Raw genomic sequence first — 13,853 nt, forward strand, 5'->3', positions numbered from 1 at the left:
GTGCAGGAACTCTGATTACTCTTCCTCTTAACAATGCTCTTTGTCTGCAGCCAGCTGAATAGGGGTTTGAATCCGCAGTGCTGACATGTGTTCAGTAGAGGAGGCTTGTTTTGTCTGCCTCCCAACTCATGCCCTTTTCTCAAATCCAAAAGGAGTGGCTCCTGTCGTTTTGTCAGCCTTTCATACAGAGGTCAAGGATGGGTGCCCACTAGCCCTGCTGTCACCCCTCATCTACTGACTGACTGCTGATTGCTTGGCAGTAGATGGGCAGTGGAGGACAACACAGGAAGTTGCCGGGAGTGTTAGTAGCCAGGCAAGAGAGAGGCTAGTCACTGCAAAGCTTTTCAGATTCTCTATGTAATAATATAATATCGAGTAGACGGCATCCATGATGGTTTGTCTCTGAAGCTCTAGCGAATGCTGCTGAGTTAAAATGCTGTGAGCAAATGAGGCATGATAAAACAGCTGGCAGGCAACATGGCAATGCAGAGTGATAGGCCATGGCACAGGATGTCTCGTGGGCAAAGCATCATTTGCAATTTCCTACTGTAGGAAAGATCCAACAAATCATACTTTGCAGGACACGGATGTATGATTCTATTTACTATTCCAGAGAAATTTGTTTTCCGTCTAAATTTCTTAGTCCTTTACAAATGTTTACAAAGATGACACGTAGCAAAACATGCTCAAGGTTGTGTCGATGTTTTTTCCTCTGTCTGTTGCCATAGTTTATCAACCGGTTATAGGTGTGACCTTGGGCACAGACAGTAAAGATCTCACATTTAAAGACAACAGCTGACTTCATCAAGGGTGACTGCAAAGCCAGAAGTTTAATAAAACATGACTTTGTAGATTTTAACTGTGGATGTTTTACTTGCGCGTCTTTCATCCTCAGAGTTTATTGTCATGCGTGGCTTTCGGCTACGGCTGTGAGAACTTTGCCAAGTACGAGGAGCAAGGCATCGGTATTCAGTGGTCCAACATTGGCAAGAGTCCAGAAGAGGGGGAGCGCTACACCTTCATTGTGTCCATCATCATGATGCTGTTTGATGCTGTCTTCTACTGGATTCTCACCTGGTACATTGAAAACGTCTTTCCAGGTATTTTATTTTGAAATACGTTTGAAATATCTTGACAACTATTGGATGGATTGCTATGAAATATTGCACAGGCATACATGATCCTCAGAGGTTCAATCATTTTTGTTCTGTTGTTCATCTAGAGGCATCATTAGGTCAAAATTTAAATTAGTCCAAAACTGACCAAGTATGTGCACAATTCATGACATTCCCAGCCTCAGCTGTACTCTGTGTCAAGTGCTAATCAGCAAATATGAACACTTCACTAAAATTGAGACGGTGAATGTCAACATGTTTTTTGTAAGCATGGTGGTGTTAGCATTTAGCTTAACACACTGCTGCCTAAGTACAGCCTCACAGAGCTGCTAGTGTAGCTGTAGACTCTGGTTCATGCACACTGATATCCACAGGACTGAATTACAGTTGTCTGAAAATATTTATTTTGGTGGTTTTTACTTTTAACTTACTTTTTTGCTCATCTTGCATGAGACTCATTCACCTGGTGCAACTTAAATCAATAGTCAATGCAGCTGTCCTAACAGGATAGTCTTAATGTGTTTCTCATCGACTCTAATTAAAAGAAGACAGGATTTGTGCCAGGCTGTCTAGAGGAAACATACACTGTAAAGTACCATATTCCCTCAAGCCAAGCCGTTATTAAAATGTGAATAATGTTCTCCACGCTTGATCCCAGGCCAATATGGAATCCCTAAGCCATGGTACTTCCCTTTCACTGCATCTTATTGGTGTGGGACGGCCTCTGTGACTGACGTTGACCCAGGTTTGCTGAAGGATTCCAGTGCACATAATGGTAAAAAATAACAAGTCATTTCATCACCCGCTGTGTGTAGGCACTGTGTAACACATCTAGTTATTATGTATTCTCGAAAGGCAGGAGGTGTACCAAAAGTGAACATATTTCTAATAAGATGTGTAAGTTAATTAGGATGGGTCGCAAACAAACATTAGCACCTTACTTGTCAGAAAAAGGTGATAATAGAGCTTGACGCTTTGAGGGGAAAAGTTTCTAGTTAGGAGCTAAAAACACAAATTCTAATTAACATTCAGGATAGTGAGGTTGGTTATTTTTGTCTTCTAGTGTTTTTAAAAGGCCAGATCAGTATTTTTGACCATATGAATTTGAGGAATATTTACATACATCATTGAAGATAATTATTGATAGATAATTAGTCTTTACCTGCTTCTGTTTTTGTTTCTCTGTTTTAATGTATGTATGCATGTGTTTCTTAAGAATATCTGGAGAAGACGCCACCTAATGTGAAAGCCGGGGTCTCGATCCGCAATCTTGTCAAAATCTACAAGACTGGGAAGAAACTTGCCGTGGACGGCCTGAGTGTTGACTTTTATGAAAATCAGATCACATCTTTTCTTGGCCACAACGGAGCTGGAAAAACAACCACAATGCAAGTTGCATCATCTAGTTTGCCATGCTTTGCCACTTGGCTGAATATTCATGTAATTTCACAGGATGCAACTAATCTAAGTTGGACACAATGCAGACTGAACTGTACCTACATTCATTCAGTGGTCACTGCTTTTCAAAGTGAGTGACATTTTTTTTTGAGAGGGTATTTATCACACACAGTCAGCTGTTGTGTTGATAGTGGGAGCTCTCTAATTGCTGTTTAAAAAATAGTGGAAAGGTTGGACGGGTTAGGATGACAGGAAATAAATGAAACCCACTGGCCCAGAAAGGATGAGAGAGAAAGATAGAGAGAGAGAGCAAGTGATGCAAGACTAAGGGCTGAAGGGAAGACATCCGCTCTGAGCAACTGTAACGAAACATAACAGAGCACAATAACAGAAAGGACAGAGGAAGGACTCTGTCACACACTGGAGCTCTGTTTGGATACATGTCCAAAGCAAAAATATATATCCAACTGTGAGATTCAGTGTTACGGTTGAGTTTCTGCACAAGTCATGAAAAAAAAACCTCTTATAGCTTTTTTGGGGATATGCAGACATTTTGTCACTTATGCCAAACCTTTAACTAAAACACTTAATATTTAATTCTAGTGTTTAATGTAAGTGTTTGTTTTGCAATAATTGTTTTTTATTTCTCCCAGTTTTGTGTTTGACATTTGGTATTTTTCTGCCCAGTCTGCTAAGTAATTCATAAATAATTCATGACCTGAGACTGACTACAAGTTAATGGAAATTATGTGGACCATCAGTGCTCCAAATCCTGTGATGCAGCAGTACTGTACTAGTTCCATTTTTCATTTGTCACGGAAATATGTTTCCCTACCTTGTGAAATCTGAATTAGAGCATGTAAATAAAGCAGAAAATGATGTCTAATTGACAAATATGTGTAAATGGAAGAGGGAATAAATCTAATTCAATGTTATTTTCAACCAGATGCTTCTAAGTTACAAGAACTTAGAGCCTCTTTAGCAGCTTTACAATTTAAGTGATGATGAAGTCAAAAATTACAGACAGAATGAATCTGAGTTATGTTATCCTGATGTTAATTTCTTATATTCTGCTTGTCTCTGCAGGTCAATTCTAACAGGACTCTTCCCGCCCACATCTGGAACCGCCCTCATCAACGGACTTGACATCCACACCGACATGGACAGCATTCGGAAGTATTTGGGAATGTGCCCACAGCACAATGTCTTATTCAATGAGTGAGTGAATTGATGAACAAATATTCATCCATCCATGTTCACAAGTGGCCATTGGCAAAATCATGTTTTGCCTTTGGTGTATTTAAAAAATTAAAGAGAAGAAGAACAAAAAAAAAAGAAGAAAAAGCTCATTACACCACAATTTAATCATATGCATAATGAGGGCTCAGTGTCTGGCTTATGTTTCACATCAGCACATCATTATCCCTTTTCCAGTTTTCTGTTAAAAAAAAAAAAAATTAACTTGGTTCACTCCATCTGCTAAATTGCTCCTAATAGCATCAGTCCCAGCTTTTATTCCATTTTTTTTATTTCACCTTTAGAGTCCCCTCTATTTCTCTCTCTCCACAAACTGATTATCTGCAACTCGACACAAGTCCTACATCATAATTATGGCTGAGCACCTGCAAATTACTTTCATTAATATTAATCCCAGACAGTCAAAGCATCTACAGTAAGTAGGGTTAAAAAATTCATGCAAACATAGAGATAGACGATACAACATATTATCTTCTCATCTGTAAAGTAGAGAAGGCATTTTTGTGGAATTAAAGACTTTTTTTGTAGTTTTGTTCAATAAACACAATTAGAACACAGCTCAGTTGTATTGCAATATGCATTAATGTGACACTGTATTTGATGAAGTGGCGTGCAGTACCCTCTTTGGTCACTCATGCCCCCCTCACATGTCAATCAAATGGGCGTCAATTTTACATTCACATTTTACACCAGGCTGACAGTGGAGGAGCACATCTACTTCTACGCCAGGCTGAAAGGATGCACCCGTGACGAAGTGAAAATCGAAATGGACCAGATGATTAAGGATGTTGGTTTACCACATAAGCGCAAGGATCTTGCGAAGAACCTGTCAGGTGTGTCTTTATGAGTGTGTAATTTGACATCTTTGTGATCTACGTGTCTCAGAATGTCTGGTTGAAATCATGCAGATACGTAAAAGTTATTTTTTATGTGTATATATCTGTGCTTTCATTTCCCCTGAGAAGGGATATCATCTGTGGCTTATCCCCTCTATTCAGGATAAAACAGCCATGGTACACCTTTCCTCTGCGAGCGCATGTGGCTGTGTAGATGTACGCATGCACTATACCTGAGTGTCACAGGTTGTAATTCATTGTCTGGGGGGGCATGAACAAGTCCTACTTGATAAATTGTCCCCAGTCACGGATTGCTTGTGAGCAAAATCACTGAAATATGACTTTCAAGGTTGATCTATGCTGACATTTCCACTACATTAGCACTACATCGGACGCATTTTGAAGAGCTCGCTATGAGAGTGGAGACCTGAATAACCGTAGTGAGGTGTATCTTCTTGCCTGCCATATATCATTTTTTCACCATGCAGAAGACAATAAAATATGAGCAACATCTCGACACGTTTATTCCGTAATCACTTCCCGATATCGTGTCAAATTAAACATCTGAATCCTAATGTTGACAGATGTTTGATGGAGGATTTTTCACTGATTACAGACCGAATGTCTACTACACAGGACCAAATGAATATCCATATTATGTCAGCAGCAGTTTCTAGATGCCTTTGTCATACATGTCCAAGACCAATGCTGTGACTGAGTGACATACTGAGGCTAATATAGGTCATTCTCTCTTTCAGGTGGAATGCAGAGGAAGCTGTCCGTGGCTATAGCATTTGCCGGCGGATCAAAAATTGTCATCTTAGATGAACCTACAGCAGGAGTGGACCCCTATGCCCGCAGGGGTATCTGGGAACTGCTGTTAAAGTACAAACAAGGTATGGGATCAGTGGTAAGAACCAAGGCTCTGCTGCAGTAAAGGCTTTGAAGTACCTATATGTGTAGAATTGATTGAAATGCACAGTACATGTTTGATCTGTTTCGAAACCGAGAAACTTTTCAAATCTGATTCTTGTAAGGTAAGTGAGAAGGCGCAAAAGTTTCCAATATGAGAGCTGTGAATGCAATGAGCCATTGTCTCGAGTAGCCCACTGAAGTTTCTTTTTTTTCTTTTCTTTTTTTTTTGCCGTGCTCTGTGTGACACTCAATAGTGGGTGGAGAGAAATTGAAATTCGTACTGGAACAGATTGAAATGCAAAGCGAAGACAAGTGAATCCGAGACGCTTTAATTGACACGCTATTTAACAGAGTCCCTAATTGTCTGCCATATGAGTCAGCTTGTCACTCCCTGGCCTTATATACTTTGTGGTTGCTAGTGACTGTGAGCAGGACATGGGCATTATAGTAACACGTTCTCTCAACAGATGTCTAAATGTTTAATGTGCATTGAGTGACATTCCGCCCTCACTGTGTCATTAGCTTCTCTCTCTCTAATCAAGACCTTTCACTCCAATTGGGAGCCGGAGATAACTCTGTTATAATGAGAACACCCACATTCTCGCTGGTTGAATGAGTCATGTTTTGTGCCTCTCCAGTATTATTTGTACCCCAGTGTTACTAAGCTTTGTCATTAAGCAAAAGGAAAAAAATAAAAAAAGGTACAAGCAGTGTGTTTGTATGAAAAAGCTGAGAGCAGAAATTTGACTTAATATTGTGGTTTTTCATAGCTAATTAAATGTGCAGGTTTTTCCACACAGACAGGTTTGACCAGATTGCTGCAGTATGTGTTGTTATGATTAAATTAAGTAGCGGCTTATTTAGTTGATGGCTATTCAAACTGTCTTAAAATTCCTCACACTGTGAAGAAACGTCAACCTGCAGTACCTGCATTAATAGGGGAAATTACACCCTCAGTGTAAGATGTGTGTACTTGATCTATCTTGTAATGAGGAAGGAACGTTCATCAAAATGCTAATACGGTGGTATAATGGTATTTGATTATTCCTCAGATCTTTGCATGAAAGGTGGCTTTTACCGTATCTCTTCATGTATCATTAGAACTTTATTGTGGAAGGTGAGGATTTGAAATAAAAATGAGCAAATCCTGAATTTTGAATTATTATCCAACACTGGGGCTTGATTACTATTAAATTACCCTCATTAAATTGCCTTTAGCCTTGTGTAACTTTTGTATCAGCTGTGTAATTTTATGTGACCTAATTTATTGATCGAAACTGATAAATTAACCAATTTACAAGCCCTTTCCTGGTACCCTGAAAGACTTGGTTCTCTATTATTTTATAATCACCTTAAATAGATCTTCAAATGTTTGACTTACTGAATTTCTCATTTTAACAGCTTGTATCGGCAGCCATGTAATCGCTCGAAGGTAAAAACACTGACATCCCTCAAGTTGGTTATAAAGATTTAAATAGTAGTTTTGCTGTAGAATAACATAAAGCTGCTCCCTCAGAAATGCCATAAACAGTGTTATTGCAGTATACTATAACACTGAGATACTGTGATCACCAACTCTTAAATCCCACCTTGAATGTATACTCCATGAATGCTGTGTTTAGGCCAAGATTAGATCACATGTCACATGTAGGCATGGCTACAAGGAAATAGCGAGGGGGGAATTAAAATGTGTGAAACAAAGTTAATATTGCTATTGTCTCATTTAACACCTTTGAAATATATGAAATATAAAATAACTGTAGTGTGATTTTGGATAAGACAGAAGAGTTATTTAAAGAATTACATCTGTAGCGTGTTACAAACATATGTAATGAGATTTGAGTTGAGTTCATCAAACAAATTAAAATCTTTAAGGTCTTTCTTACAAGACTTTGCCTTTAAAAACTTACCTGCCCACAAAATCCACTTTGGATGTTTAGCAACAACTCAATTTCTTGTAGACTCTGATTGCAGTTGCATGCATTTTTTAAAGTTTCTCTGGCATTTGTGAAAAATTGAAGTACCATGCATAATTCATTTTCCCCAGGAGCACACATTCATGTAGGATAGAAGCCAATATTGCAGTACAAATGGCATAAAATTGTATCAGCCTTTTTTTCCCCCCCTTGTATATAATCTTAAGTCGTTAATACTTTTCAGGACGCACAGAACAACCATTCTGAAGATTTAGGGGTAAAAAAGATCAGATCCCCTCAATAAAATAGTGTGTATGGGAAGATTCAACCATAGTAGTTGGAACATCATAAAAGTGTCTGAGTTGCTGGAGTTTGAGAAAAAAAAAGATTACCTTCAAATGTGATCCAAAACAAGCTGCAACAGTGAACAGAACCTTGTACAGATCATGCAGCTGCAGTATAGCTTTGGTTACCTTTAAATGAAACAAGCGCATCTTTTTCTTCTGATTCAGCAATCACACCATCAATGGGATCAAGGTAATATTAAAATGTATTGATTTAAATTAATTGCCACTAACACCAGCTAATACAGCTTTGTCCAATAATTCACCACGCTGCGTACATAATATCTGTCTAGCCTTACCCAACCACTATGAATCAATTTCCATCAACGTGATTTAGAGGGAAGGAAGCTAAATAACAGAAACCAGATTTCCAGCCTGACTTTGCTCTACGCAGTGCGAGAACTACCAATTTACCTGAACACACCCAACTCCATTTGATATATCACTTTGTGCTGTAATGCACCACAACACACTATAAATCAGAGTACCTTTGTGGGCCATCTGCAGTCCAAACACATTCATTTTGCTCCCAACTCACGAATGATGCAGTGGGTTTTGATTATTTTTTTCCCCCTTGTAAACCACAACAAATCCTTGGGAAAATCATCTGAGTTTGAGCGTCCCATATAAAATGAGCTGGCTCAGTCAAACTAAACCTCAAGCAATCTCCTCATCCCGCCCCCTTCATAAGCACAGCTTTTTTTCCCCCCCATATGTTAAATTGACTGGGTTGTGGCATTCATTCAACATGGGCATTTTGCTGGAGTTTGTATATAGAGGGATCCAGACTTGCTTGGCATAGCATAAGGCAGCAATACTTAACTGAGAAGGGATGGATTTAGCAGCTCAGCTGGTTGTAGGCCCCAAAAATAAGCAAGGAGGCGGTGGGAGATAGGAGGAGGGAAGATGTAGCAGAAATAGTCGGGTAAGAGAAATGGTTGCATTGGGTTGCAGTTAATGACCTCTGAGTGTGTCCTTGTCCCTGGTATAACATGACCTACGAGGATACAAATTCAAACTAAAAAAAAAGCCTCTACGCTCAGCAGGGCATCTGACCTTTTCCAATAAACACTGACAAATTCAGCAAAGAACGGGTAAAAACTCCATACTACTTACTACTTACTACTTACTGAGTGTGCATCTGCTTACCATGTTTTGAGTTTAATATGCTTGATAGGGCACAGCTGCCCTATCAAGATAATCATTTACAACTTATTGACTCTTTGACCCTTATAACTGTTAAATAAAAAGTTGTTATTTTTCAGTTGGCACCATTTATAACTGCTAAAGAGGTTCCTTTCTTTGTAACTCGATCATAAAGGTATCAGGTTAAATGTTTTATGCTTTAAAACACGACTAGATCAAAAGTTACCCGATGCTCTGTGGTACCGCTTTCATGCAGACTGCAGTGACACGCTCATGCTGTGACTTCATTACAAATCTAGTTGGGATTTTTATTCATTTATTTATTTATTTTTTTTTATATTTTCTGGGGTATGTGATAATTAATGTGTTATCTGATACAGCATGAGATGAAAGGATTAGAACACCTGTGAATAACCTTGCTATGCATGCTGTAGTTGTCATTGCAATTGTGCTCAGTTTGATGCCTCTCGAATCAAAGCCGCTCACAGTGCAAACAAGAGGGGGAGCAGAAACAAAATGTGGTCTCATAGAAACGTTGAGAAAGAAGACTTATTGTAGCCTTTATCATTATTTTGACTTTGTGTCAGATTTACACCCACACACTCTTCTGGAGTTTGCTTTTTTTTTGCCATGTGGATAAGGAGTAGAAAACACAGTGGAATTGGCAATACGGAGATAAGTGACTACCATGCAGAGACAGATTGTGATATTGGCGTGATTTGAACCTTTTGGATCTGCTGCATTTTTTCTTGTCCGTCTTCTTTTTCATAATGACAGTTGTCAAAACAAACAAGGTTTAAAGTGAAAAATGCTTCAGAAGTGTCATTTCTTAATTTACAGTGTGTGCCCAAACTTTTTTCATACTTCCAATCCAGTGTTTTTATTCACTCTCCACTACATGATGCACACACACATACATAATTTGTCTGCTCTGTTGATATTGATCCAATCAGTCTTTCTGTCTCTCTTCAGGTCGCACCATCATTTTGTCTACACACCACATGGACGAGGCAGACATCTTAGGTGATCGTATTGCCATCATCTCCCAAGGCAAAATGCGCTGCTGCGGCTCCTCCCTTTTCCTGAAGAAGTGTTTTGGAAGCGGCTACTACCTCACTCTGGTCAGAGATGGGATTGAAAAGATGACAGCTCAGCGTAATGGTATCATACACAATCAGGAAACAGAGGTACGAACAGATAGCATATGTATTTTCTAATTGCTGTTTTATATGTGCAATGTTAAAAAGGTTCTCATTATGATGAACCCACAAAGGAGAGCGAACAGTACTCTTTTATGCGAGGGGCTCACAAACAATATAAAAACATACAACCATGAAAGAGTCTCAAAAAATGACATCAAAACTCAAATAATTCTATAACTAAATAAGAGCAGGTGTGCAAAGCTACATTGTAAATCAGTGATAGTCGATTTGGCCTATAACAGCAATCAGCGAGGGGCTTCACTCTGTGCAGGGGCAGAGTGGAGCTTCAGGACTCTCCCGACTGACTCCAGCATGTCAGGGAGAGACCAGAGACGAGGTGTGACAAAAGTCAGAGAAAAGTGCTCCAAAGAGAGGAGAAAGAGACAGCGAAAACAGAGCTTTTAATCAAGAATGGACACTCTGACCCCGTGTCTAGACATAAAGCACAGCGTTAGCAGCATGTTTAGCAGATTATCAGCAGCAGTGTGTGAACCATTGTATCTACACGAGATGTTCAGGTACACTGTTGATGATATGTCACTCTCATTTGGAAGCGCTCAGAGTCTAATACACAATATAGTTGGAGTATAGTTAAGCGTGTAAAATGTAGCCATTTAAAACCAGTTTGTCTCATATCCTCCAAGACTGTGGGGATTGTGAAGCACCACTAAAGACAAAGCACAAATCTTTGGAGCAAACATACCCTAACCTAACCCTAACCCTAACCCACTCACATCTGAACTGAAGATACAAAAAATAGAAACAATCTACGCACCTTATATGATTAATCCACTTTATTTGAGATATTTTACTTGAAATGTTTCTTTCATGTTGGGAAACATTTTTTCACACCTCACATCAGCTATATTAATTTTTCTATGCGTTGAAGTAGCAGCCGGAGGCCAAGCAATTGCCCTGTTCTGAACAGGCATGTTTTGAACGAGTTGTGAGAAATTGTTATGGAGAATGCTTGTCCATTTCCTCAGGGAGAATAAAGTCTTTTAAATATTGCTTGCGAAGGCGGCAGGAGAATCAGCACAGAGAGCTTTTCTATTTATCCACACAAGCTGTTTGATGTACAGGAGTAGTGATGTGATGGCATTGTCAGAAATCTTTAAGGTTGCTTGCCATGACAAAATTATCATGGCCAGAAGTTTCATCAGTCAGTCTTCTGGTTTTTCTGATGACTGATAAATTCCATGTCCCTCTCCATCTAGTATTTTAGGATAGACTTCACTCTGCTCCTGTGTAAGGCTTTTCCCCTCTTCATTCTCTTCACATATTCATCCTATGTAAATGTGAAGCAAAACACTTAAAACACATGCTGGAATCCTTTGAGGAGTTCGACAAGAAAGACTGCTTAAATAGGTAATAATAAGCTGTAAATATTACCTTAGACATGTGAAAAGACCATCTAATGTGTTTATTGGGCCAATAGCCATTTCAATTCCTTGAATGGAACTAAGCAAATGGATATGTCCACTTTAGAGTGAAAAGGCTAACATACCTGCAGTTTCACCCTGTTTCACCGTTGTGTCTTAAACCTGCATATTTTGAAATGGCTAGCAGCATAGCTGTAGCTGTCTCTATTCCAGCAGGTTTTCAATACGTAAGTTAATTGTAACATTTTGGTTACTGAAAGAGTCTTGTTTACCGTTTTGTCGTACTAAAGAACCTATAAGGAATCCGATGTTCAGTTTTTCTGGTGTGTTTATTTGGTTTTCATGGTTTTAAGCTTGCTCTTCACTAGCACAAATTAGCGTCGGAATTATCACAGTTAAACATAGCAGCTAGCATTAGGGTTAGCTCCACCTTCTTGTCCAAATATGGTCATTTCTCATTACTCCTCACTCCAAAAATCCAACATGGTGACAGTTAAAATGCCAAACTCAAAGTGCGAGTCCACAAATCAGTGGGTGATGTCATGGTGTCCATTATTTCTATACTGTCTCTGTGTGCACCTCAAACAGGTCACTTTTATTTACTCTTTTACCTAGTGTAAAGCTGATACTGAAAGACTTGACTGGATGACAGCAGCCCTTTTGTATTTTCTTACCCAAACTCCATTTCTGAAATAGGGTACTTTATACTCAGTATACAGCACATGAGAGAGTTGATTGTTACAGTGTTCACAAAGGTGCCTTTTCTCTTTCATCTTGCAGGTGTAAAGAAAATGTATGATTGTGGTTGTATCTTGATATTTACTCCCTGGACGTGCTACGTTAGTTGCTTACGTCATCACATTAGAAGTGTTGTCCAGTCACATGCGAGTTCATGGTCACACGAAGGACCTCATGCATATAAACAAGCAAAGAGACGTTCTCCATTGTGTACCATTTTTAGATTGCCTTTGCAGCTTGTGAGTCACATCGAATTCTATCACCACAATGCACAGTGAGCATCTCACCTTTGATTCGCCAGAAACACCTCTGAACAATAGACTGCCTCATGATCGACCCCTTTCAGCCAGTCCTACACCAGTCACAGACTAGAAAACTGCTGACTGCTGTCAGTGAGCTGTCTTGCCAAATGACTCTGTTTGCTGCTGATCTGATTGAGCAACTGACCACAGTGTACACCAAATTGGTATCCATGGAAGAGAGAATGGCTGCTTTGGGAGCCAAAATAAACCGTGAGGCCCGTGTTGAGGAAATGAAGACGACAGATGAGCACACAATCCCAAATTTTGGGAAGAATGTATTTGATTGCAAGTGATTAAATGCCCCTACAAACTGCTTAAACATGGGTATGTGTGTTCACAAAAGCAGCCATGAGGAATTTAGCCTGGAGTTGACAGAGAAGAAAGAGGGAATGATTTATTGTTGGTTAGTATGACATTATTTTTCAGTTACAGTAGTAGATGTGTTATTTCAACACTCAGCACTGAACAATATTGGTTGTGTTTACAGCTGCTAGAAGCGAAACAGAATGTACCAGCAGCAGATGACATGGACTTCTGGAGGGGAGTCACAATTTATATAATGTCCGATAAGGTACCTTTGAAGGAGTGTCTGGGTGGATCATTTGGCCTCTATTCTTTCGCAGCATTGAGCTCGCCGACCTGTGTGCGATACTTCAGGCAAGACTGGAAGCTAATCAGAAGTAAACAGCTACACATCACAGATGTCTGCACATTGGAGGATATTTGGATAGAATGCCACCAAATATGACCCAGCGGTCGCAAAAAAGTATTTCTGATGTCCCAGGTCTGGCTGAAGTCTAACTTTTGTTCCAGACAGTGACTGGATACTTTGAAACCTCCTACTGGCTAGGACAGTAGCCTAGTTGTTTCACTCACAGTAGTAGTTGTGCATGCTCTGTTTTGTTCTATATAATATGTATCACTATTTTTAAAAACTTCTAATCAATATGTTCCTAGCAATTGTTTATTTTCTTTCCGCATTTAATTATTATAAAATGTTGTGGCCCATAGGATAACAATAACACGAATATATACAGCATATAATATATATAAAATAAACAGTTAGTCTTTAGAAATCTGAGAACCCATCACCTATCTTTGTGACAACGATCTAGCCTCTGGGGCAACAGCCAATATTTTTGGGGTTGCATTGTAGCAAGTGGACATCTGGGCCAAGACTTCCTCCTCCATGCAGTCGTTGTTTACAGTATAATTGGTGTTGGTGGCAACAGGTCATTATAATGACCCAGGGTGACCAATAGCAACACATCTAACAATCAGTCAGTTATGATTGGTTCTAGA

At 39.3% G+C, this 13,853-nt stretch overlaps 1 protein-coding gene across 1 annotated transcript in view; it reads left to right on the forward strand.

The window, feature by feature from the left end:
• The window catches only part of LOC128384387 (phospholipid-transporting ATPase ABCA1-like), a 136,343-nt gene that overhangs the window by 43,963 nt on the left and 78,527 nt on the right, over positions 1-13,853 (forward strand). Inside the window, exons 16-22 of the mRNA XM_053343934.1 lie at positions 896-1,100; positions 1,774-1,890; positions 2,332-2,503; positions 3,600-3,731; positions 4,464-4,603; positions 5,365-5,502; positions 9,900-10,114. Coding sequence (XP_053199909.1) covers positions 896-1,100; positions 1,774-1,890; positions 2,332-2,503; positions 3,600-3,731; positions 4,464-4,603; positions 5,365-5,502; positions 9,900-10,114 — 1,119 coding nt within the window. The remainder of the gene's footprint in view (positions 1-895; positions 1,101-1,773; positions 1,891-2,331; positions 2,504-3,599; positions 3,732-4,463; positions 4,604-5,364; positions 5,503-9,899; positions 10,115-13,853) is intronic.

This window comes from Scomber japonicus, chromosome 22, assembly GCF_027409825.1.
Source record: "Scomber japonicus isolate fScoJap1 chromosome 22, fScoJap1.pri, whole genome shotgun sequence".
NCBI lineage: Eukaryota > Metazoa > Chordata > Actinopteri > Scombriformes > Scombridae > Scomber > Scomber japonicus.